Source organism: Bufo gargarizans, chromosome 2 (assembly GCF_014858855.1).
Source record: "Bufo gargarizans isolate SCDJY-AF-19 chromosome 2, ASM1485885v1, whole genome shotgun sequence".
NCBI lineage: Eukaryota > Metazoa > Chordata > Amphibia > Anura > Bufonidae > Bufo > Bufo gargarizans.
Window position 1 is genome coordinate 180639715 of NC_058081.1, and position 26655 is coordinate 180666369.

Consider the following 26655-nt stretch of genomic DNA (forward strand, 5'->3'; position numbering starts at 1 on the left):
GTAATTAAGGCTTCCCTCAAGGAGTCCGGCAATTTTCCTGACTCCCTCGAGGCAGCCCACATTTTGAGCAATTCTGAAGTCAGTATTTCTCTGTATTGGGCATAAACTTCAAACGGGATACCATCTATACCTGGGGTCTTATTCTTCGTTATCTTTAATAATGTATTATCCACTTCTACAAGGTCTAAGGGGGTTTCCAAACTTTCCCTTTGATCTAAAGTTAACATGGTAATAATAGTTTTATCCAGAAACACTTGTATTTGCGCCGTATTCTTCTTTATTTTACTGCTGTACATATCCTCAAAATATTCCTTAAGCAGATCTATTTTAGCCGTTTGTTCAACAATTTTATGTCCCAGTTTGTCTACTAAGCAATGAATATAATTATATTTTTTTTGTCTGGACTGCCACCAAGGCGGCTAACTTTTTGCCAGGTATATGTGCATAAATGTAGTTGTCCCTCACATAGTTTTCTTTTTGTTGTTCCGCCAGCAGAAACAGTTCATCTTCCATTTTAGTGACTTTGTCTATCCATTCTTTAAAATTTTGCTCTGTGGGATTTTCAACATATTTTTTTTCATACCTTTCCGCCTCATGTTCTAATTCTAATATTTTCCCCTTATACCTTTCTTATATATTGCCATATATTTTGTGATGATCCCTCTAATAAAGGCCTTTGCAGCCTCCCAGACCATGTTGATTTCCGCTGAACCCTCGTTTATAACAAAATACTCCCTAATCTCTTGCAAAATCTTATTGTGTATACCCATTATATTTATCCAACCTATATTTATATTCATCCCTCTTATCCCCCCCCCCCCCCGATTTTTATATTTATAATAGGATTGTGATCCGATATCCCACGTTGTCCATACCTAACTCGTTCTATATCCAGTGAACCTTTATTGTTAGTGAAAGCTAAATCAATTCGTGATAAGCTCCTGTGCGTTTTAGAGAAGCATGGGTATTTCTTTAACTTTGGGTGCATTACCCTCCAGATATCAATCCAGACCATTTCTTCTGTGATACTTTTTAATTTACCTGTAGATCCTGTGCAGTTTCCCTGAGTGTTCCCTATTCTACATCTATCTATTTTCCCATCCATTACATTGTTAAAATCTCCTATTACCAAAAGTGATTTATCCCCTGCATTAAGCGTGAAATCATGGATTTTTAGTAGGACATCTATTTTAAAGGGTAGCGGTATATAAACATTTGCTATTATCCATGCTTTTCCTTCTTAATATACAGTCCATAAGGACATAACAACCTTCTCTATCTATAGCTGTTTTTACTATTTTAATGTCTATATCTCAATGTATTAGTATACTCACCCCTCTCGCATAAGATGAATAGACTGAATAGAAGGAGTGCTGCATCCATGGTCTGGTCACCCCTCCTATCGTCTCGTTTTTCAGATGCGTTTCTTGTTAACTATGGCGGGGAGAGACCTTTGTATTGCATCGAACACAGCAACTCTTTATGCCCCTACTCAAGCCCCTAATATTCGATGAGGTTATTCTCATAAAACCCTTTTAGTACTGGCTGCCCATTGCCTAGATTTATTAAAGATCCAAGAGAGAGGGGAGAGAGAAGAGAGGGGGAATATGGGGAGAGGGAGCAGTATGGGATGAAACCCCACGGAAGCACTCCGTAGTGCTTCCGTAGGGTTCCGTTCCATCTCCAGATTTACGGACCCATTGAAGTGTTTTGAAGTCTTGCGGCGGACCCAGCCAGTAGATAAATTACATAAATAGTGTCCATTTTCAGTGTACAAGGGTACGGTAATAGTTTTAGAAATGTTTTAAAATATTATTTTTCTCACAATTTTTCCTTAAAAAAAATATATAAATATATATATAATCCAAATAAATGTAACGCAGCACTCCTCCAAGTCTTGGCTTGATAATGACTCTGTGAGAGAGCTGAAACGTTTCCTGTATCAACATGTGTTGAATACATTTTGTATTTTTTCACTTTTTATCTAAGGAGTGCTGCGTTACATTTATTTGGATTGTGTTTGGACCCCAGGGCCCAGGGGAAAACGCTGGCACCTGAATCATTTGTATCACTTGTAGAGAGGAGTGCTGCTCTGCCATTATTTATATATATACCGTATATGCCGGCGTATAAGACGACTGGGCGTATAAGACGACCCCCAACTTTTACACTGAAAATATAGAGTTTGGGATATACTCGCCGTATAAGACTACCCCTTTTTCAACACACAGCAGTACATTACTGCATCCCACCACCATCCCTGGGTACCTCTGCCATCCCGGAATCCCACCACCATCCCTGGGTACCACTGCCATCCCTGCACCCCACCACCATCCCTAGATACCACTGCCATCCCATGGTATCACCACCATCCCTGCATCCCACCACCTTTCTTGCCCTCCCTCCCTGCCTCCCAGACCCTAAACATGTGCCACCTATACCCTGAACATGTTTTTGTTATGTTATTCTTCATATTCACATTCACATATGCACATCTGCGCCGCACTTCGATACGCCGCACGGAGATCTCGCACATGCGCAGGAGCGAGATGCGAGCGGCCGTGAGGATCCCGTGTATCCACGCTCGCCGCATGAAATCTCGCACATGCGTAGGAGCGAGATGCGAGCGGCCGGGAGGATGGCGGTACAAGGAGCATACAAGGTACAGAGCAGGGGGGCGGTATACAAGGTACAGCGCAGGGGGAGCATATGCCGTGGGTTACATCGCAGCTGCTGGGGATACAAGGCAATAGCCCGGGCTCTCTCCGTTGATAATTCGGGCGTCCCGGCACTGCAGCGCCCGTCATACCCGGCGTATAAGACGACCCCCGACTTTTGAGAAGATTTTCATGTGTTAAAAAGTAGTCTTATACGCAGGAATATACAGTGTGTGTATGTGTGTATGTGTATATATATATATATATATATATATATATATATAACAAAAAAGGCACCGCAGCACATCCGTAGGTGAAAAATAGTGGATCTTTATTCACCCTTGCGACGTTTCAGTCCTCTTACTGGGACTATTATCAAGCGCTTGATAATAGTCCCAGTAAGAGGACTGAAACGTCGCAAGGGTGAATAAAGATCCACTATTTTTCACCTACGGATGTGCTGCGGTGCCTTTTTTGTTCTACATTGTACACCTTGGTAAGGTGTTATCGCCGCTGGCACCCATCGGTCGGATACCAGGAGTGCTGCCCTGATCCTACACAATCTATATATATATATATATATATATATATATATATTCGGACGGAAAAGGACAGCAACTCCAATAGTACCAAAAAAGATTATTTATTGGGCCACAGTGGCACAGTGAGGCGATGTTTTGGCTCAAAATCCAGAGCCTTTTTTATGTGTGTGTGTGTGTGTGTGTGTGTATTCCAAAAAACGAGGCAGCACTTCCAGATTTCGGTGAAAGGGTGAAGACCCCAAACTTTATTCCCCAGCAACATTTCGGCCTGCTCAATGAGGCCTTTGTCAAGCTATACAACAGTGCAAAACACAGGGTATTTATACCCACAAGCCAGTGCAAACACATAGTATCAATCATAGCATCAATCACATGATAACCATCAGTGCCCAGTCACGTGCCACTCTCTATGAATATTGTAAATAAATCCATGTCAATACAAAAGTTCCAGTGGTAAAACAAATATTAATACTAGGTGCATAGTGTAAATCTTATACATATGTCTATACCCCTTCTCATCCAACATATCAGAGCCAAGGGCCTGTATAGATTGTGATACAAAAGTGCTAAGTGTCTAAAGGGTTAAAAACATCTCTTAGCAAAAGAGGGATACATCTGCATCCTATAAAGTTTTAAAATAGTAGCGCCTACCATCAATGGTTCAACGTGGCCGTGAGTGTTATAAATATATATATATATATATATATATATATATATATATATATATATAATCATATCCATCATCTAATGGCACAAAAGAAATCTAAGGTGTCCCATGAAAAATATCAAATACATGTAGGCTGGCTCAGTAATTGATCCGTTATTTGCAGATAGGCCCTGGTGAGGAAGGGAGATTGACACTCCGAATTTATGCAGTTAAGAAATACATAGGCTGCAGGAATGCACCAGCCAGTATTTGCATGCAAGTATTAGTAATTATGTAGTATGTAATATAGTATGTATACAAACTGTAATAAAAATGTTTAAACATTTCCTTAATCTAATATAATGCACTTAACTAAGGCTGCTTTCAGACAAGTATAACATGGGTATCTCATTGCTCCTGTAGTTGATCAGAAAATGCTAGCGCACCCTACCTCTGGTTCTGTTAAACCACAGCACGAAAAAGGCCATGTATTTCACCTGTCTGAAAAGTGGTTGAGTACTATTAAAAATAAAACACAGTAATTGAAAACGATCATTAATGGCAATAGTCAATGAGCGAAAATTTCTGTCAGAAATAAATTAGATCCCTCATTAGTGATAATTAGAGATGAGCGAATCTCCGGTTATGAAATTAGTTCACGCTTCGTTTACTGATAATAGGTGAATTGCCTTATGGATTCCATTACCATGGACCATAACGCAATTCTATGATGGAATGCATAACGGAATGCCTTTAAAGGCATTCCGTTATTCATTTAGTCATAATAGAAGTCTATGGGCTGAAAAACGGATCCGCTCCGTTTCCGTTATGCAGGGGAGGCCTCTCCTGCATAACAGAAATGGGACGGATCCGTTATGCAGCCCATAGACTTCTATTATGATGGAATAATTAACAGAATGCCTCTAAAGGCATTCAGTTATAGAATTGCGTTATGGTCCGTAGTAACTGAATCCATAACGCAATTCACTTTTTACCAGTAAACGAATCGCAAACTAATTTCATAACCGGAGATTCGCTCATCTCTGATGATAATCATCACTGTTGCTGTAATGGGTGTCACCAGGGAAGTAGTCTGCATGCTTTATTCTAAAGATTGGGTATGGACAGGATAGGGACAGTGTAAAATGGAAACTTTAACCCCTTGAGTACCAGTCCCATTTTTGTTTTTACATTTTTTTTTTTCCGCTCTACGTCCCAGTAGCCATAACTTTTTAAATTTTCCATTCATATTGCCAAATGAGGGCTTATTTTTTGTGGGATAAGTTGTATATTTTAATGGCACCATTTAATTTATCATGTATTGTACTGGAAAATAGGGGGGAAAAAATCTTCGTGCGGTTAAATAGAAAAATGCTGTGGGTTTTGATATCACAGCATTCATTGTGTGCTAAAAATGACATGACGTCCATATTCTGCGGCTCAAAACTTGTATAGTGTTTTTTTTATATATATATATTCTGTCCACAGAGCTGTATGAGGGCTTGTTTGTTGTGGGACAAACGATAGTTTTTATTAGTACCATTTTTGGGGTGCATACAACTTTTTGATCAGTTATTCAATTTTTTGTGAGGATGAGGTGACCAAAAATGGTGACTCGCTTGTTTTTTTTTTTTTTTCTGTTACAGTGTACATTGCGCAGGAAAATTTTGTTTTAATATTTTAATAGTTGAGACATTTTTGGACATGGCAATACCTTATGTCTATTTCTTTATTTTTATATGGAATTTTGGGAAAAGGGGGGGTGATTTAAACTTTTAATATTTTTTTATTATTATTTTAAACTTTCTGAACAATAACTTTTACCCCCCACTTAGGGGGCTAGAACCTTTTCCCTTGTCCCATTCGCCCTAATAGCATTCTGATGTCCTCCCTGCTGAGCTGTGCCTTGTGCACATCTTGGCAGGCAGCTTACCATGGCATGCCTGGGAAGCTTCAGCAGCACACAGGCTGTCACGGTAACCAATCAGAGCCCAGCAATTTCTTTGTAGGGGTTCCGATTGGAAGGCAAAGGAAGCAGCATCCCTCTGCCTAACTTCACTGATGCTGCGATCACTGTTGAATGCAGCATCTGAGAGGTTAAATGACTGGTGTCGGCTTCATCACCATTCCCTATTATTGCGGCCAAATGTCTGCTGTATTGTACAATTGGCAACAGTCCGGTATGGAGCGGGGCCCACTCCATACAAGCCCTCAACCACTGTGTTGTACGGGTACTTCACAGTGGCCAAAGGGGTTAAAGGACATGTGGCAGCAGATTTGTACGTATGAAACTGGCTGACCTGTTGTATGTGTGCATGGCAGCTAAAGGCATCTGTGTTAGTCCCATATGTCCCTGTATTCCCTGTATATTGAGAAAAATGTTGTTTTATATGCAAATTAGCCTCTACTAGCAATGAGGGTGTTGCCATTAAACCTAGAGCCTCAGCACTCTCTGCAACTGTCGCGCCCTCTGCACTTTGATTGATCGGGCCAGGCAGTGTAAACATTATCGTGCTTGGCCCTGACTTCTCCTAAAGTCAATCTTTTCTGTAAAAAAAAACACTTGACCAGATTTTCATTCAATGAAAGTACACCTTGAAGGTTACTATTGGGTGACAGCAGACTGAGATTTTGAGAACTATGAGGAATTTATACAGAAAATATTTTTGAATATTGTAACTTTTCATTGTAAAAATGTTAATGTTTGGTCAGATATCCCTTACTGCAGAAGACTAATTCGGATTTTTCATGAGCCATTCGTTGCAAGCTTTACCATGTAAAGTCTCCTCTAAGACGCACTTTAATATATTACCATCCATTTAGCAGGTGATTTAAGACATACAGTACACTGAATGAAGAGAAGGGGCCATGAATGATCAGACACGTCTATACCAGTCATTATATGCATTGGTAATCTTTATACAGTCTCACAATGGAAACGCGCCTAAACAAGCGCAGTTTAAATGTTCACCTTGTTGTTCTCCATTACATGTGTGTATCAGATATACGGACTAATGAATAGGCTTCTTTTAATTATTTTCTCCCCAGAGTTGACAATGCAGAAGATCCCGTGTATGAAAGTTTGGAGGAGTTTCATGTGTTTGTCCTGGCTCATGTATTAAGACGTCCTATTGTAGTAGTCGCTGATACAATGCTGCGTGACTCAGGGGGAGAAGGTAAGAATTTACTTATATTTATTCGTAATCATGTAATACTTGACACTTTTTTTTATAATGATGCACATGGTCTTTATTAGTCATTTGGCCTTAGGGGTATTCCGACAGTAGGTTATGTTCCACCTTCTAGGAGTTCATCAGGAAGAGAAAGGTGTCTGTCTGTTCCCATAAGGATTATTCCTGTTCACAATTGTATTCCTTGTAAGCATTTTTGAGGGGATTTTGTATGAGCATTTATGTATCTCTCATAGTTTATCAATTCCCAAGGCAAGCTACAGTAATTTTCCAATTTATTTAGGCTGCTTTCACACTAGCGTTCGCTGGTCCGCTCGTGAGCTCCGTTTGAAGGAGCTCACGAGCGGACCCGAACGCAGCCGTCCAGCCCTGATGCAGTCTGAATGGAGGCGGATCCGCTCAGACTGCATCAGTCTGGCGGTGTTCAGCCTCCGCTCGCCTCCGCACGGACAGGCGGACAGCTGAACGCTGCTTGCAGAGTTCGGGTGTCCGCCTGGCCGTGCGGATCCGTGCGGATCCGTCCAGACTTTCAATGTAGGTCAATGGGGACGGATCCGTTTGAAGATGCCACAATGTGGCTCAATCTTCAAGCGGATCCGTCCCCCATTGACTTTACATTGAAAGTCTGGACGGATCCGTCCGAGGCTATTTTCACACTTAGCTGTTCTATGCTAAAAATAATGCAGACGGATCCGTTCTGAACGGAGCCTCCGTCTGCATTATTATGAGCGGATCCGTTCAGAACGGATCCGCCCGAACGCTAGTGTGAAAGTAGCCTTAGAATATTCTTAGTGTTCTCAACACCAAACGTGAACAAAAAAGAACATTCAGTCGATGATGCAGCTTGTCACACTGTGCATCAGTGGAGTCATTGAACGTGAAGGTCATCGTCAGTTGTTCCATTAAGAATTTCAAGCACATTTTGAATTATGTGAAATGCTATTTAGTTTTTTCCTAGGCATTTCATGTCATGGATTTAGTAGCAATTCTGCTCTAGTTCCAAGAGGGAACACTGTTGTCCTGCAGTAATGATATTTTGGTGTAGGCTTTTGGCTTACCATTATTAGGTGGGCTTCTGTGGATGATCCACAGGGTCAAGTTTTACTTATTCAAATCTATGTCTTTGGAATCCTCCAGTTTTTTCTTGTTTCATTTATTTTTGTTTTGAGCAGAGGGTATGGCTGGTGGGTGAGTGGTTTCAGCTTCCTACAAGATTAGTATACTTTCAGTAACAAATTGAGTTTATTTCATAATGCCAAGCTCTAAATTCAGGCATATATTTTAGTTTTGTCTCTATTTCACCTCAGATTGGTACTGAAGGCTTTTCAAAGCCTCCATTTTTCTTAGAATGGGGTATCTAGTAGGTTCCATGTTACAGGTTATATAAACTATTACTTGTTTGAACAGAAATTAGGTTTTATAAGGTTATAAATTCAGCCCTCGCACACCAGGTCTATGTGCAAGGTCCAACATAACTTGCCTCTACTGCACATATCTGTGGAGCAAGTATCTTGTCCAACCTTTTGTTTAGTCCCAGTCTTTTTGAGAAGTGGCCTGCTGCAAGTTGCTGTTTTTAGGCCACTAAAGATTTGCAAACATTTGTGTTTTGGTAGTGGCGGTCAGAGTATTATCAGGAAAGGTATCAGGAGTTATATAGGAGCTGGTTCCGTTTCTTTTGCCAAGACTTTATAGGAAAGATGAATGATGAATAAGCTCAGATTTAATGAATTTTACTTCAATTTAGCATTTTGTATTATTTTTATTTTTATTAAATGAATTTTACTTCAATTTTGCATTTTTTTTATTAGCTTTTAGCCTTTTTGTGCACTGATTTATTATATTGTTAAATACATTATGTCCTTGAACATTATACTATCTTCATTGTTACATTTTATATTTGAAATGGAAGAGGAGTTTAGCATTTGAAAGCAGAAAGAGATAGACATGTAACCTTGACAAATGACCATTGTGATATATTTGAGATAGCAGTGCTTGGGGTTATTCACTAGATTTTTCTGTTTGCCCTTTGATTACAGTCCACTGTTTCCTACAAACAAGGTTAAGTGAGCTCTGAGATTTCCATTAGAGTTGTTGCTTTCAGAGATGTTTAGACGTAATGCTCTTCTTTATAGATGTGTTCGGTGTCTGTCTAATGTGGATGTGATTTACCAGTGCTTCCACCATATAGCAGATGGCTGGAAATGTCCCACATTCTAAGGATGTTTCAGCTTAATAAAATGATGATGGTTTTATATTTACTTTTTCATGTCATTTCCAATATTGTTTGTCTTTCAGCATTTGCACCTATCCCATTTGGTGGAATTTACTTGCCTCTTGAAGTTCCACCCAACAGATGTCATTGCTCACCTCTGGTCTTGGCGTATGATCAAGCTCATTTCTCAGCACTGGTTTCCATGGAGCAGAAGGATCAACAACGTGAACAAGGTAGGCACATTATTATCTTAAAGTATACTTTCAGTAAACAAAATTTTCATAAATGAACAGTACAGGTGAATATAAGAAACTTTGTAATGTATCTTAGGCTACTTTCACACTCGTGCTTTGTGCAGATCGGTCATGGACGGGTCTGTTCAGATAATACAACCGCCTGCATCCATTCTGAACAGATCCGTTTGTATTATCTTTAAAATAGCCAAGACTGATCCGTCTTGAACACCATTGAAAGTCAATGGAGGACGGATCCGTTTTCTAATGTGCCAGATTGTGTCAGAGAAAACAGATCCGTCCCCATTGACTTACATTGTGTGTCAGAACGGATCCGTTTGGCTCAGTTTCGTCAAGTGGACAGCAAAACGCTGCAGACAGCGAATTGGTGTCCATCTCCAAAGCGGAATGGAGACTGAACTGATGCATTCTGAGCGGGTCCTTTTCCATTCACAATGCATTAGAATGCAAACTGATCCGTTGTGGACCGCTTGTGAGAGCCCTGAACGGATCTAGCAAACGGAAACCAAAACGCCAGTGTGAAAGTAGCCTTATTAAAGAATTCTGCTTCCCTGTGGGCCTCTCGGGCTGCGTTGTTCCGTTCACTCAGTCTCTTATCTGTAATAGCACCTGTCTCCATCTCCAGTCTGGCACAGAAATGTCTGTGGAGAGAGGAGGAGGGATGAGGAGGCTGCTGCCAGCTAGTAAGTGATTTATTACCGCACTCCGAACAGTCTTATCTTACTAGAGTCATCCATGCAGTACCTTTTCTCTTGTCAAAAATAACTCATCTGTGATGGAAGTGACACAAACTGATCATAACTGATGCGATCAGTTATTTTTAGTGCAAACTGGTGCTCTAAAAAACATAATTTTTTTTTCTGTTCTTCTAACGCATCAGAAGAACGGAAAGCTAAATGGTAATGTGAACTCAGCCTAAGGCCTCTTTCACACTACAGTATGTTGAATTCAGTGTTTTGCGTTCCGTTTTTCACGGATCCGTTGTTCCGTTTTTTGCTTCCGTTGTGGTTCCGTTTCCGTTCCGTTGTTCCGTTCCGTTTTTCCGTATGGCAAATACAGTATACAGTAATTTCATATAAAAAATTGGGCTGGGCATAACATTTTCAATAGATGGTTCCGCAAAGAACGGAAACGGAAGACATACGGATGCATTTCCGTATGTGTTCCGTTTTTTTTTGCGGACCCATTGACTTGAATGGAGCCACGGACTGTGATTTGCGGCCAAATATAGGACATGTTCTATCTTTTCAACGGAACGGAAAAACGGAAATACGGAAACGGAATGCATACGGAACACATTCCGTTTTTTTGCGGAACCATTGAAATGAATGGTTCCGTATACGGACCGTATACGGAACTCAAAAAACGGACCGTATACGGAACGCAAAAAACTGTAGTGTGAAAGAGGCCTAAAGGTGGTTTTACACTGCCCGATTGTCAGGCAAATTATTGGGAACAAACGTTCCTGAATACGCTTGTTTCCAACAATCTGCCTGTCTAAATGTGCCGCTGTTGTTGATCCTGTTGTTCGTGCAGGCACACCAATCATCGTTTCTGGGCAACAGATCATGTGGTCTAAAGAGCGATCTGCTGCCCAGAAAAAATTCTTCTGGATGAGGACGTGTGATCGCGATCTCTCATCTTCATACTGTGAAGTTGGTCTCCATGTAAATGCAATGCTTCACCGCCAGTCAAGCAGCCAACTGTCTGGAAGGAATGCTTCTTTCCCGACAGTCGTCTTTCTGGTCGTTTCCGCCCACCTTAGGAAGCTGCAGTTAATGTCTTTCATCTAGTATCCTCCTCCCCCATCCTCCTCCCCCTCCTCCGCTGTACAGGTCATTGTTAAAATCAGGAAGGGGCAAAGAAGCCTTATAAAATCAAATAGAAGCCTTTTTTTCTAATAATATATATTACAATTATTTTTATATTTATGTGCATTTTTTTATCTTTTTTTTTTTTTTTTTTTTATACAATTGAGGGTATCCTTTAAGTTTTGAAGTAAAACACAACCTTTACAGTGTGATGTGTTGGAATAAATGATCTGTGTGGTCATCAGTCAGTGTTCCTTGAGGCTTCTGTTGACACCAGAAGATGAGCAGAGTATACTGTACTGTAGTGGTGCCATGTGTTAAAATGTCATGTCTTGGCAGAAACAGGGCACGGATTCAGCAGATACAATATCATGATTAAGGTCAAGCATGACCAGTATAAGGCAGCCAGTGGTTATTTTAGGAATGAATGTATGAAGACAGGCAGAAATCTTTGTAGCTTAGGATACAAGATCACACATAAGCAGGCTCTAGAGAATTGAAGTTGGAGGTTTGGTTCATGTCAGCAATACTAGGAGTAGTACAAAATGCAACTCAAGATTTCCTTCAAAAGTGTTTATTACCTGGGCACCTTTACTGGCAGCCGTGCAGCTGGGGATGTGTTGTGCATGCCTAAATACAGTTCAAGTTATGAAGGAGGAGTTCACCATTGGATTTACAAAAAAAAGCAAACTTTTGTGCAAGCCACGTTTTTAGCTAAAATGTGACTTTTTACAATTTTCCTTTGCTTGTGCCACTTCTCGGAAAAGTGTATGGAGCCAAATATTAATTACACCAGAACATTATAGTTGACATTTATTCGCTTTCCTGGCACACACAATCTGCCACTGGGAGAACATCTTCTTAAAGGGGTTGTCCAGGTTCAGAGCTGAACACGGACAAACCTCCATTTTCACCCCGGCAGCCCCCCCTGACTTGAGCATCGGAGCAGTTCATGCTCCGATGCTCTCCTTTGCCCTGCGCTAAATCGCGCAGGGCAAAGGCTCTTTTGTTTACAATAACACACTGCCGGGCGGAAGCTTCCGCCCAGCAGTGTGTTTGGTGACGTCACCGGCTCTGATCGGCGGGCTTTAGCGCTGCCCTAGCCAGCCGGAAGAAGAGGCTTCAGATCGCCTGCAAGAGACCCGGTACGTCACAGAGTATAAGAAAACAGTCACTTCCGGCTAAGAATTTCCTATATGAAAACGGGGCTTCATAAATATGTGGCAACGGTCAGACATGCATGTATGTAATATGTATGTCACTCTAGTACTATTACACCAATGTCCCCAATCCCGGACAACCCCTTTAATTTAGTGAGGAGCCTGTGCCTCTTAGAGGGAGTCTGTCACCTCTGGCAAGCCCTAATACGTATGGTAATACAATGCTTAAGGGAGTTTTGCAGGGTTAAGGTCCTTCTTAATTGGCCCCCATAGCATACAGTATTTTTCCAGACTCTATTCTGACACCCTGTATGAAAATCCTCTGATCCCCAGTTTGTTTACTTCTAGCCGGGTACGGAGGGGCCACATGCGCCACTGCAGCCAATAGCTGGCCACAGCAGTGACATGTCCCCAAGCAGTATGCCTTTTCTGGGTCACAGGCTGCTTGGGGACTCATCACCACTGATGTGACCCATCCATACCCGGCCAGAAGTAATCAAGCCAGAGATCGGATGACCTTTATACAGAGCCAGGGTGTCGGAACAAGCTGGTGAGCATGATTCTTTCATCAGGTACTGCATGTTATGGGGGCTAATTAAGAAGGGGTGTTCCGATGAATAAAATGTATCACGCATTCATAGGATAGGTGACAAATAGACGATTGCAGTCCAAGTTCTGGGACCCGCACAGATCATTAGAACATCGTCTGTGTGAATGGAGAGGTAGTGCCCATGCCTGACCACAGCTCCTTTCATTTCTATGGGACTGTCAGATTACATTGGGGGTTCCAGTGGTCAGACTCCAGGGGTCATACATTTATCACCTACCCTGCCGATATGGGTTAAATATTTATATCTGACAAACTGTGACTGCCTTGGATTCAGATTCACTTTCAACTAAGGCTACTTTCACATTTGCGTTCGGGGCTCCGCTTGCTAGTTCCGTTTAAAGGCTCTCACAAGCGGCCCCGAACGGATCCGCACTGCCCCAATGCATTCTGAGTGGATGCGGATCTGCTCAGAATGCATCAGTCTGGCAGCGTTTGGCCTCCGCTCCGCTCAGCAGGCGGACACCCGAACGCTGCTTGCAGCGTTCTGGCTTCCGCCTGGCCGTGCGGAGGCAAACAGATCCGTCCAGACTTACAATGTAAGTCAATGGGGACGGATCCGTTTGAATATGACACACTATGGCTCAATTTTCAAACGGATCCGTCCCCCATTGACTTTCAATGTAAAGTCTGGACGGATCCGTCTGAAGCTACTTTCACACTTAGAATTTTTTCTACACTATAATGCAGACGGATCCGTTCTGAACAGATCCCATCATCTGCATTATATGAGCGGATTCGTCTCAGATGGATCCGTTCTGAACAGATCCCATCATCTGCATTATATGAGCGGATTCGTCTCAGACGGATCCGCTCTGAACGCAAATATGAAAGTAGCCTAACTCTGTCAATTAACAAACTTCTAGATAACAACCTAGTTCTTCAGTGTTGGGATGTATGTAAATCTGAATAGTGTTTAGTATGGTCTTACCTGTAGAAATTGCTATTTGACGTCCTTTGAAGAGAACTTGTAAATAAGTTATCAGCTGTCATCTATTTCAGCGTTGTGAAATTACCCAAAAAAATCCCCTTTTTCTACCTGATTCTGTCATAAGGTTGTCGCTGTAATCAATGTAACAATGTGTTGGAATGGTTTCTGAAGAATATTACAAAATAGACAGATGGGATCATTTTAACAATCCCAGTGAGGTCAATTAGCCCAATTACCGGTAGTAATATATTTTCCCTAATTGGTATTTTTTTTTTAATGGATCATTCATGGTGATGGATCTAGAATACCCTAACTTTTAATGTGGTAAACTTAATTTATATTTTCATAAGCATATCCTTAGATAATTCGATATGAAACATCACCTGTCAGTAGGATCAACTGTATTAAATCAGACATACTGCCTGATAGAGTTGATCCTGCTGATTTAAAATGGTTCCTTTCCTGTGAAAATCTGTTTTCGCCTTCCCAATAAATAACACTTTAAGGCTCCATTCACACGTCCGCAACGTGTTTTGCGGATACACGGAGCCACGGATCCGCAAAACACGGAAAGCGGCAATGTGCGTTCCGCATTTTGCGGACCGTACATTGCAGGCACTAATAGAATATGCCTGTTCTTGTCCGCAATTGCGGACAAGAATAGGACATGTTCTATTTTTTTTGCGGAAACGGAAGCAAAAAAGGAAGTGCGGATCCGCAAATGTGGATGCGGACAGCACATTCTGGCCCCATTGAAAATGAATGGGTCTGCACCCGTTCCGCAAAATTGCGGAACGGATGCGGATCCATTTTGCGGACGTGTGAATGGACCCTAAGGGTCTATTCACACGTCCGTTTTTTCTTTCCTGATCTGTTCCGTTTTTTGCGGACCAGATCTGGACCAGATCTGGACCCATTCATTTTCAATGGGTCCTGAAAAAAAACGGACAGCACAATGTCAGATTTTTTTTCAGGACCCATTGAAAATGAATGGGTCCAGATCTGTTCCGCAAAAAACGGAACAAATCAGGAAAGAAACAACGGATGTGTGAATGGACCCTTAGGGTCCATTCACACGTCCGTTTTTTCTTTCCTGATCTGTTCCGTTTTTTCAGGAACAGATCAGGACCAGATCTGGACCCATTCATTTTCAATGGGTCCTGGAAAAAATCGGACAGCACAATGTGTGCTGTCCGTTTCCGTTGTTCCGTTCCGCATGTCCGTTTAAATATAAAACATGTCCTATTCTTGTCCTGAAAAATCGGATCCTGGTACAATACAAAGTCAATGGATCTGCAAAAAACGGATGACATTCGGATGTCATTCCGTATGTCATCCGTTTTTTGCGGATCCGTTGTTCCTGAAAATGTTTCCGTATGTCATCCGTTTTTTGCGGATCCGCAAAAAACGGAAACATGTATACATTTCAATAATCAAATAAAGTTGTTTGGATTTCTTTGAAAAAAAATTGGAAAAAAATAAATAAATAAAAAATTTTTTTTTATGTGTTTCCAGGAACGGAATCCGCAAAAAACGGATGACATCCGTTTTTTGCGGATCCATTGACTTTGTATTGTACCAGGATCCGATTTTTCAGGACAAGAATAGGACATGTTTTATATTTAAACGGACATGCGGAACGGAACAACGGAAACGGACAGCACACATTGTGCTGTCCGATTTTTTCCAGGACCCATTGAAAATGAATGGGTCCAGATCTGGTCCTGATCTGTTCCTGAAAAAACGGAACAGATCAGGAAAGAAAAAACGGACGTGTGAATGGACCCTAATTGTATATATGAATGACAGTTTCTAGTGCTGGCCTTGCCGCTCGGTGCACTGAATCCTAAATTTGCTTTAGGAATAAGCCTTCTTTCTGGTCTAATAGAGTTGATCCTAGTGACTAGTGTTGATCACGAATATTCGAATTTCGAATTTTTATTGCACATATAGTTACCGTATTTTTCGCCCTATAAGACGCACCGGCCCATAAGACGCACCTAGGTTTTTGGGGAGGAAAATAAGAAAAAAAATATTTTTAACCAAAAGGTGTGCTGTGGGTTTGGTGGGTTTGGAACTAATGGTGGTCTGTGGATGGCACTATTACTGGGGATCTGTGGATGGCACTATTACTGGGGATCTGTGGATGACTGACACTGTTATGGGGGGGATCTGTGGATGACGGACACTGTTATGGGGGGGATCTGTGGATGACGGACACTGTTATGGGGGGATCAGTGGATGACGGACACTGTTATGGGGGGATCTGTGGATGACTGACACTGTTATGGGGGGATCTGTGGCTTGCACTGTTACAGGGGGGGGATCTGTGGCTGACACTGGTACAGGGGGGATCTGTGGCTGACACTGGTACAGGGGGGATCTGTGGATGGCACTGTTACAGGGGGGATCTGTGGATGGCACTGTTAGAGGGGGATCTGTGGATGGCACTGTTACAGGGGGATCTGTGGATGGCACTGTTATGGGCTGGGGGGGATCTGTGGGTGGCACTGTTATATACCGTATGTGCCATCCACAGACCCCCCAGCCCATAACAGTGCCATGCACAGACCCCCCCAGCCCATAACAGTGCCATTCACAGATCCCCCCCCCCCCCCTGTAACAGTGCCATCCACAGATCTCAATCCGAACCCCCCCCCCCCCCCGCCCGCCGCCGACATAGAATTATAAGAGGTCATATTGAAATAATAGTTATTAAACATGCCCCCCCAACTCCTATTACTACCTTACATCCTAATCGCTTCTGTAAAATTCAGGCAGGCCGGCCGGACGGCCGGCGCGTCTCACTGACGTCACTTGCCTGCGCCGCCTACTTCATTCATAAAGTAGGCGGCGCAGGCACGTGACACGAGTTACGCTGCCGCCCGCCCGGCCTGAATTCTACAGAAGCGATTAGGATGTAAGGTAGTACTAGCAGTTGGGGGGCATGTTTAATAACTATTACTTGAATATGAGATCTTTATATTAGTATACCGGAGCGGCGGGGCGGTGCTATACTACACTGACTGCACCGCCCCGCCGCTATTGCCGGCCCCCAGCTCCTCCTCCCAGTCCCTCCCCGAGTCCCCGCTCTGCTCATACATCGCTGCCAGCGATGTAAAACTGGCAGCATTCGCCCCATAAGACGCAGGGGCATTTCTCCCCCATTTTGGGGGAAGAAAAAGTGCGTCTTATGGGGTGAAAAACACGGTACATTGAAAATTCGTGAATATTTTGAATATAGTGATATATATATATATATATATTCGTAATTTCGAATAGTCGATTTTTTTTATTTTATTACACATGATCCCTCCCTGCTTCTAGCTTGTGGGCCAATGAGAAGGCTGCAGTATATTTGACTTTAGGAGTAGTGTTGTTTGCAAATTTTCGTAATGCAAATTTTTATAATGCGAACTTTTATTGCAAATTTTTCAACTTACAACTATTAGACTAAGAAGATTATAGCACTATACTAGCTAAATTGCTCTATATTCGGTTTTTTTTCGAATATTCGCTATATTGCTATAACTTAGTTTTTTCAAATATTCATAATATTCTAAAACAAGAATATATAGCGAATATTAGAAAAAAAACAAATATAGAGCAATTTAGCTAATATAGTGCTATAATCTTCTTTGTCTAATAGTTTAAATTTTTTTCTCATCTGAAGTTCAGATTGGAAAAAAATGACAACTATAAAAAAAAAGATTATAGCACTATATTAGCTAAATTGCTCTATATTAGTTTTTTTTCCCGAATATTCGCTATATTGCTATATATTCTTGTTTTAGAATATTACGAATATTCGAAAAAACTAAGTTATAGCAATATAGCGAATATTTGAAAAAAAATGCGAATATAGAGCAATTTAGCTAATATAGTGCTATAATCTTCTTTGTCTAATAGTTGTAAGTTGAAAAATTCGCAATAAAAATTTGCATTACCAAAATTCGCATATTACACGATTATTACCTTGCTGATTTTTCGAGTAAAAAATCGTAGAATATAACGAATATTCGAATTTGCGAATATTCTACAAAATATTTGCGAAATATCGCGAATTCGAATATGACCCCTGCCGCTCATCACTACTAGTGACCAATGATCTTTAAAGTGTAACTGTCATTTATTTATATTTTTGTAATGTGTAGGGGCAGTGATACTGACCATTTTTGTAATATACTTTAATTACTGAAATCATGCATTTCTATTAGAAAAATAGCTCTAAAGTGGCCATCTTGAGCCTTAGGCCCCATGCACACAACCGTTGTGTGCATCCGTGGCCGTTGTGCCGTTTTCCGTTTTTTTTCGCGGACCCATTGACTTTCAATGGGTCCGTGGAAAAATCGGAAAATGCACCGTTTTGCAGCCGAGGCCGTGATCCGTGTATCCTGTCCGTCAAAAAAATATGACCTGTCCTATTTTTTTGACTGACAACGGTTCACGGACCCATTCAAGTCAATGGGTCCGTGAAAGAACACGGATGCACACAAGATTGGCATCCGTGTCCGTGATCCGTGGCCGTAGGTTGCTTTCATACAGACGGATCCGAAGATCCGTCTGCATAAAAGCTTTTTCTGATCTAAGTTTTCACTTCGTGAAAACTCATTTCCGACAGTATATTCTAACACAGAAGCGTTCCCATGGTGATGGGGACGCTTCTAGTTAGAATACACTGCAAACTTTGTACAAGACTGCCCCCTGCTGCCTGGCAGCACCCGATCTCTTACAGGGGGATATGATAGCACAATTAACCCCTTCAGGTGCGGCACCTAAAGGGGTTAATTGTACTATCATATTCCCCTGTAAGAGATCAGGGCTGCCAGGCAGCAGGGGGCAGCCCCCCCCCCCTCCCCAGTTTGAATATCGTTGGTGGCACAGTGTGCGCCCACCATCGCCCCCCCCTCCCTCCCTCTATTGTAATAAATCGTTGGTGGCACAGTGTGCCCCCACCATCGCCGCCCCCCCCTCCCTCTCTCTATTGTATTAAATCGTTGGTGGCACAGTGTGCCCCCACCATCGCCCCTCCCTCCCTCTATTGTATTAAATCGTTGGTGGCACAGTGTGCCAACCACCATCGCCCCCCCCCCCCCTCCCTCTATAGCAGTAACATTGGTGGCAGTGTGCGGTCTCCCATTCTCCCCCCCCCCCCCCCCCCATCATTGGTGGCAGCGGAGTTCCGATCGGAGTCCCAGTTTAATCGCTGGGGCTCCGATCGGTAACCATGGCAACCAGGAAGCTACTGCAGCCCTGGTTGCCATGGTTACTTAGCAATAGTACAACAGTAGAAGATTCATACTTACCTGCTTGCTGCTGCGATGTCTGTGAACGGCCGGGAGCTCCTCCTACTGGTAAGTGACAGTTCTTTAGCAATGCGCCGCACAGACCTTTCACTTACCAGTAGGAGGAGCTCCCGGCCGGACACAGACATCGCAGCAGCAAGCAGGTAAGTATGAATCTTCTACTGTTGGGGGGGGGAATGGGAGACCGCACACTGCCACCAATGTTACTGCTATAGAGGGATTTAATACAATAGAGGGAGGGAGGGGGGGGCGATGGTGGGGGCACACTGTGCCACCAACGATATTCAAACTGGGGAGGGGGGGGCTGCCCCCTGCTGCCTGGCAGCCCTGATCTCTTACAGGGGAATATGATAGTACAATTAACCCCTTTAGGTGCCGCACCTGAAGGGGTTAATTGTGCTATCATATCCCCCTGTAAGAGATCGGGTGCTGCCAGGCAGCAGGGGGCAGTCTTGTACAAAGTTTGTAGTGTATTCTAACCTGAAGCGTCCCCATCACCATGGGAACGCCTCTGTGTTAGAATATACTGTTGGATCTGAGGTTCACGAAGTAGCTCATATCCGACAGTATATTCTAACATAGAGGCGTTCCCATGGTGATGGGGACGCTTCAAGTTAAAATATACCATCGGATTGGAGAAAACTCCAATCCGATGGTATAAAAGAACTCCAGACTTTACATTGAAAGTCAATTGGGACGGATCCGTTTGAAATGGCACCATATTGTGTCAACATCAAACGGATCCGTCCCCATTGACTTGCATTGTAATTCAAGACGGATCCGTTTGGCTCCGCACGGCCAGGCGGACACCAAAACGACTTTTTTTTCATGTCCGTGGATCCTCCAAAAATCAAGGAAGACCCACGGACGAAAAAACGGTCACGGATCACGGACCCACGGACCCCGTTTTTGCGGACCGTGAAAAAAAACTGTCGTGTGCATGAGGCCTTAGGCTACTTTCACACTAGCGTTCAGGGCTCCGCTTGTGAGTTCCGTTTGAAGGCTCTCACAAGTGGCCCCGAACGCATCCGTCCAGCCCTAATTCATTCTGAGGGGATGCGGATCCGCTCAGAATGCATCAGTCTGGCAGTGTTTGTCCTCCGCTCCACTCAGCAGGCGGACACCTAAACGCTGCTTGCAGCGTTCGGGTGTCCGCCGGGCCGCGCGGAGGCAAACGGATTCGTCCAGACTTACAGTGTAAGTCAATGGGGACGGATCCGTTTGAAGTTGACACAATATGGCTCAATTTCAAACGGCTCCGTCCCCCATTGACTTTTCATGTAAAGTCTGGACGGATCCGTCTGAGCAACTTTCACACTTAGAATTTTTTCTAAACTATAATGCAGACGGATCCGTTCTGAACGGATCCCATCTTCTGCATTATAGGAGCGGATCCGCTCTGAACGCAAGTGTGAAAGTAGCCTTAGCAAGGCTCCTCTGTCTTCTGTTTACATAACAGTGGAGACTTGCTCAACATTGACTGTGTTATGTAAAAAGAAGACAGAGGAGCATTGCTAAGGCTCAAGATGGCCACTTTAGAGCTATTTTTCTAATAGAAATGCACGATTTCAGTAATTAAAGTATATTGCAAAAATCGTCAGTATCATTGCCCCTATGCACAAAAAAAAAACGTCAGTTAGGCTACTTTCACACTAGCGGCAGGGGAGTCCGGCAGGCTGTTCCGGTAGGTGAACAGCTTGTCGAATCCATCCTGCCGCTAGTTCACGTGTGCCCCCGGACTGCCACTCCATCCCAATTGACTATAATGGGTGCAGAGTTCCGGCTGCAGCGTTCGGCGAGAGGCAGCCAGACTAAAAGTACTGCATGTCGTACTTTTAGTCCGGCTGCCTCACGCCGTCCTACCACCGGAACTCCGCACCCATTATAGTCAATCGGGACGGAACTTTAGTCCGGGGGCACACGTGAGCTGGATGGATCCAACAGGCTGTTCACCCGCTAGAACAGCCTGCCGGACTCCCCTGTCGCTAGTGTAAAAGTACCCTTACACTTTAAAGGGTATTACCATCTGACCATTGCTCTTTAAATGATGTTACCATCTCAATATGCTATAAATGTCTGATGGGGTCAAACCCCCAAAAAAATTGTTGTCCCACCTGATGAGGTAGAATCTGAATGCAGGCAAAGAATGAATGGAGAGGTGTCCACAAGACTTTCTTCGATTACTGATATGGGGTAATGGTAACAGCCAAACAAGCATGCTCAGTTTTTTCCAGTATTTTCCACAGAACAGCTGAGGGTGGTCAACTCTACATTCAGTCACCTCGTGGATGTGGCGTTCTGTAGCCACCTAATCAGATTAGACATGGCTCATGGCACTCTTTTGGCATTCATACAGTCCATTATAGACTTGCATTCTTCATCGTATGTGCCAAATGTGATGAGAACATAGGCTTAGAGCTACCACTTATATTCTTCTAAGTTTTTTTTTTTATTTATTTTTTTACCTTTGGTCCAGTAAAGGCCTTTCCTTGTATATAAATACTGATAATCTATCCTCAGGAGGTGCTGTGGCCCCTTCCTTGGCCTGTGATGCCACGTCCATCAGCTGTGTGGCCTTTGTGCAGTCCGGTTCCATTCAAGTAAATTGAATTGCGCTGCAATACCAAGCACGGCCACCATACAGCGTATGGCACTGTGCGTGGTGTACTGTAGAGGCTGCTGCGCTAGTCCAAGCGCCTTTGCTCCATCAAAGCACAGATCGCTAAAAGTCAGACCCCCAATTGATGATTTGTCCTGAGGATAGGTGATCAATATTTAAATCCCAGGAAACCCATTTAATTTTAGCAGTTAAGGAATGTATCTGGTTGTCGCCGTAATTTTCACATAGATTTCTTTTCTGTCTCTTGCTAATTGTAAAAGATGTGAATGCAGGAAGACAGCTGCATCTTCATGATTAGAGTAATCACAGCACTGGCAATTTTATTTATTTTTTATATGAATATGCAAGAGATTAAAGAAGAAACAATCTCCCCTCGCTGGAAGTTGTCGGTGACAGGCGTTTGAAGCCTCTCTGGAAGTAGTTCTTGTTTACAATTAGATGTGAAATGTGTCAAAAAATAGTGAAGATATGAAAGGAGTTGTAGTCATTATCAAGCTGTCTTTTCACCAGAGATGTCTGGATAGTCTTTCTTCTTCCCAGATCATACACAATGATAAATTGTATTTGTGGGATGTTAGGTAGAATGAATGCATCTGCAATCACATTGTGTTCATCTAAGACTTTGCTGGGATTGAAATTATAATTATACAGAACAGTAGGGACCAATCCATTGTGTTATGCATTGCTCTCAGCAGGCTAGAAACAAGAGTATTTTTCAAGAAATGCCCCAAAATAGAATGTTTAAAGGGGTTCTCTGGGCTTTTAATACTGATGACCTATCCTCAGCTGTATCCTCGTCTTCGGAAAGGCGAGCGTGTCGCCTCCCTTCTCTCTTCTTGCTTGCTCCTGCTATGTCGAGCAAGAAGAGAGAGTTTAGACAGCGCGTGCATCTTCCCTTTATACAGCTGAACGGCGGGATTGCTGGGTGTCAGACCACCACCCATCTGATATTGATGACCTAGCCTGAGTATAGGTCATCAGTATTAAAAGCCCGGACAACCCCTTTAAAGAGGACCTTTCACCTGGATATCCTTAAAGGGGTTCTGCACTTTGTTTAAACTGATGATCTATTCTCTGGATAGATCATCAGCTTCTATAAGGTAGGATAATATTTAGATTAAAGGGGTTCTGCACTTTGTTTAAACTGATGATCTATCCTCTGATAGATCATCAGCTTCTGATCAGCGGGGCTCCGACACCTTGGACCCCCGCCGATCAACTGTTTGAGAAGGCAGCGGCGCTCCAGCAGTGCAGCGGCATTCTCACGGTTTACCGCAGGTCCAGTGAAGTCACGACTAGTATCACTGGCCTGGGCGCGGCTAAGCTCTGTTCCCCTGAATGGAGCTTAGCCCCGCCCAGGCCAGTTGATACAAGTCGTGACGTCACTGGGCCTGCGGTAAACAGTGAGAAGGCCATTGCACTGCTGGCGCGCCGCTGCCTTCTCAAACAGCTGATCGACGGGGGTGTCGGGGATAGATCATCAGTTTAAACAAAGTGCAGAACCCCTTTAATCTAATTATTATCCTACCTTATAGTGCGGCCCCCACTGATGTCTTGGCACTTTTTTTTTTTTTCTAAAGGACCCCCTTTTCGTCCGCTGTGGTCCCCGTATCTTTTGGCGCCTCATATGCTAATGAGGCGACTCGGATATACTAGGTGTGGACTTGTATTTCTCCTGGGCGCGGTTATCTTCTCCCTGGCTGCGAACGCATCCAATCAGAGCGCCCCGCTCTTAGCCAGGGAAAAGGAGCGCAAGTTCTCGCGAGAATCGCAGTTCCTTCTCCCATGAGAACTTGAGCTCATATCTTCTCATGCCTCTGCACTTGTGCCACGCAGGACATCAGGAAAGCTGAGTCACATTACATAATATAGTGACAACTAGCTTTTCTCCTGTTGTGAATGGCATATATGCAGAGGAATAGCCTGGGAAAGCTGAGTGACCTTCCCTCCACACATACACCTGCACTGTCCTCACCTACAAGCTGTCACTTACTTCATTTCTGGCAGGGTTGCAGCAAGCTAGAGGAATTAGGCATGGTGGAGCTCGCAGACGGGAGGCGGAGTTGGAGGTGGGAGGCGGGGCTAGCAGTCAGGAGGCAGTTAGGAAAAGAGACGGGAGCAATTAGGGGCGTGGCCTCTCCTCCACCGCGGCCCCCCTTCCTCAAGGGTCCCATAGCAGCTGCGTGGTCTGCCTATATGGTAGGTACGCCACTGGTGCAGAGTCATATTTTAAGCCATGCTCCTTTTCCACTAGGCCAAACCTCCTTGGTGAGAGTGATGGGGAAAAGTGTCTGAAACCCTTATTAAATGTGCCTGAGTACATTTATGATAGTATATCTGCCCCATTGTGTTATGTTAGTGAATAGTACATGTGTATATGTCACCTAGTTCTCCCTGTTCCCTGCCTCTAGGTTCTCTGTAAATGCTTGGAAAGTTCTTTAGTCCTCAAGAAAATCCTTCTACAGTAAAACAATTAATAGTGAAAAGAAGGAAAAGGGGGATGCAGGTATATCGGTATTCGGTAAAACAGTATGATCAAGATAGGGAAGTGGAAGTGAGGAGACATCTGATTGACATCCCCCAGCCCCCCCAGCAAGCACTACTGTTAAGTTTCCTCCATTTACAAATGGCAAATGAGGTTGCCTACTTTAGGCCTCTTTCACACGGGCATCATGGTTTTGGGCCGGATAAGATGCGGGTGCGTCACTGGAAAATGCACAATTTTTCCGCGCGAGTGTAACACATTTTAATTTGTTTTGCGCGCACGTGAGGAAAAATCGGCATGTTTGGTACCCGAACTTCTTCACAGAAGTTCAGGTTTGGGTTAGGTATTCTGTAGAATGTATTATTCTCCCTTATAACATGGTTATAAGGGAAAATAATAGCATTCTGAATACAGAATGCATAGTACAATAGCGCTGAAGGGGTTAAAAATAATAATAATTTAACTCACTTGTTCGCGCAGCCCGGCCTCTCTTCTGTCTTCTTCTTTCTTCAGGACCTGGGTAAAGGACCTTTTGATGACATCACGGCGCTCATCACATGATCAATCACCATGGTGATGGATCATGTGAAGGACCATGTGATGAGCGCAGTGACGTCACCACAGGTCCTTTTCCTACTGCACAGAAGAGAAGCATTAAAGGGGTTGTCCAGGTTCAGAGCTGAACCTGGACATCCCTCCATTTTCACCCCGGCAGCCCCCCTGACATGAGCATCGGAGCAGTTCATGCTCCGATGCTCTCCTTTGCCCTGTGCTAAATCGCGCAGGGCAAAGGCATTTTTCTGAGTTCCGGTGACGTACCGGGGCTCTCTATGGGGCTGACAGGAACCCCGGTGATGGGCGGGATTTGGCTCTGCCCTAGCCAGTAAAACGGCTAGGGCAGAGCTAAAGCCCGCCCCTCAGAGCCGGTGACGTCACCGAACACACTGCTGGGCGGAAGTTACCGCCCGGCAGTGTGTTATTGTAAACACAAGAGCCTGTGCCCTGCGCGATCTAGCGCAGGGCACTGGAGCGCATCGGAGCATGAGATGCTCCGATGCCAGGCTCAGGAGGGCTGCCGGGGTGAAAATAAGGGTATGTCCGGGTTCAGCTCTGAACCCGGACAACCCCTTTAAGAATGCTATTATTTTCCCTTATAACCATGTTATAAGGGAAAATAATATAATGATCGGGTCCCCATCCCGATCATCTCCTAGCAACCATGCGTGAAAATCGCGCCGCATCCGCGCTTGCTTGCGGATGCTTGCGATTTTCACGCAGCCCCATTCATTTCTATGGGGCCTGTGTTGCATGAAAAACGCACAATATAGAGCATGCTGCGATTTTCACGCAACGCACAAGTGATGCGTGAAAATCACCGCTCATGTGCACAGCCCCATAGAAATGAATGGGTCCGGATTCAGGGCGGGTGCAATGCGTTCACCTCACGCATTGCACCCGGGCGGAAATCTCGCCTGTCTGAAAGAGGCCTTAGTCATGCACCTTTTTGAAAATGAGCATCAGTTATAGGACTAGTGTGAAAAGTTTAGTACCATTTGTGGAAGCCTCACATGATAGGACAGATTTTTATCACCAAACAAAGAAGCCTGTTTTCAAATGTGACAGGCAAAAATCTTGAATAACGTGAAGAATTGATACAGCAAGTACAGATGTAGCAAAGTTAGCACACACACTTGGTGAGTTATCACATCTAGTTAACACGTTAGGACTGTGACTGAAAATTAGTTTAGCCGCTTTCAGACTGCGAGTTGACTACATGCATTGGGGTGGTCTGTGCATATCTCTGCAAGGAAAGTTCATGAACATTGTTACAGAGATGGCATCATGCATCTGTGTGATCAGACAGCCCACTGTTCGTAACAACAGGGCCCTCTATAGAGAAGGCGGAGGCAGTTTTTATCCCCCCCCCCCCCCCCACCTTTCCAATTGTTGTCAGTGGCAACTTCTTCACAACCCCCTCCTCCTGTGCAACCCCTACTCCTCTGACTACTCTAAGGCTGGGTTCACACCTGAGCGTTTTACAGCGCGTTCCTACAAAAAGGTTCTTGAGCTTCTTTGGGGCGTTTTGTCGCGCGTTCCCGTACATAGACTTTCGGGAACGCGCGACAATGGGCGTTCGCTTGTCTCTGTATGCGCGATTGTAAACGCCTGTACAATCGCGCATACAGAGCGCTCCATCGCGAACGCTCAGGTGTGAACCCAGGGTAACCCTGGG

At 43.8% G+C, this 26655-nt stretch overlaps 1 protein-coding gene across 2 annotated transcripts in view; it reads left to right on the top strand.

The window, feature by feature from the left end:
* OTUD7A (OTU deubiquitinase 7A) overlaps positions 1-26655 on the top strand; it is a 293318-nt gene that overhangs the window by 230086 nt on the left and 36577 nt on the right. For both annotated transcript variants that reach the window (XM_044279731.1, XM_044279732.1), the window contains 2 exons: positions 6894-7021; positions 9332-9481. In XM_044279731.1, the coding sequence (XP_044135666.1) occupies positions 6894-7021; positions 9332-9481 (278 nt within the window). The remainder of the gene's footprint in view (positions 1-6893; positions 7022-9331; positions 9482-26655) is intronic.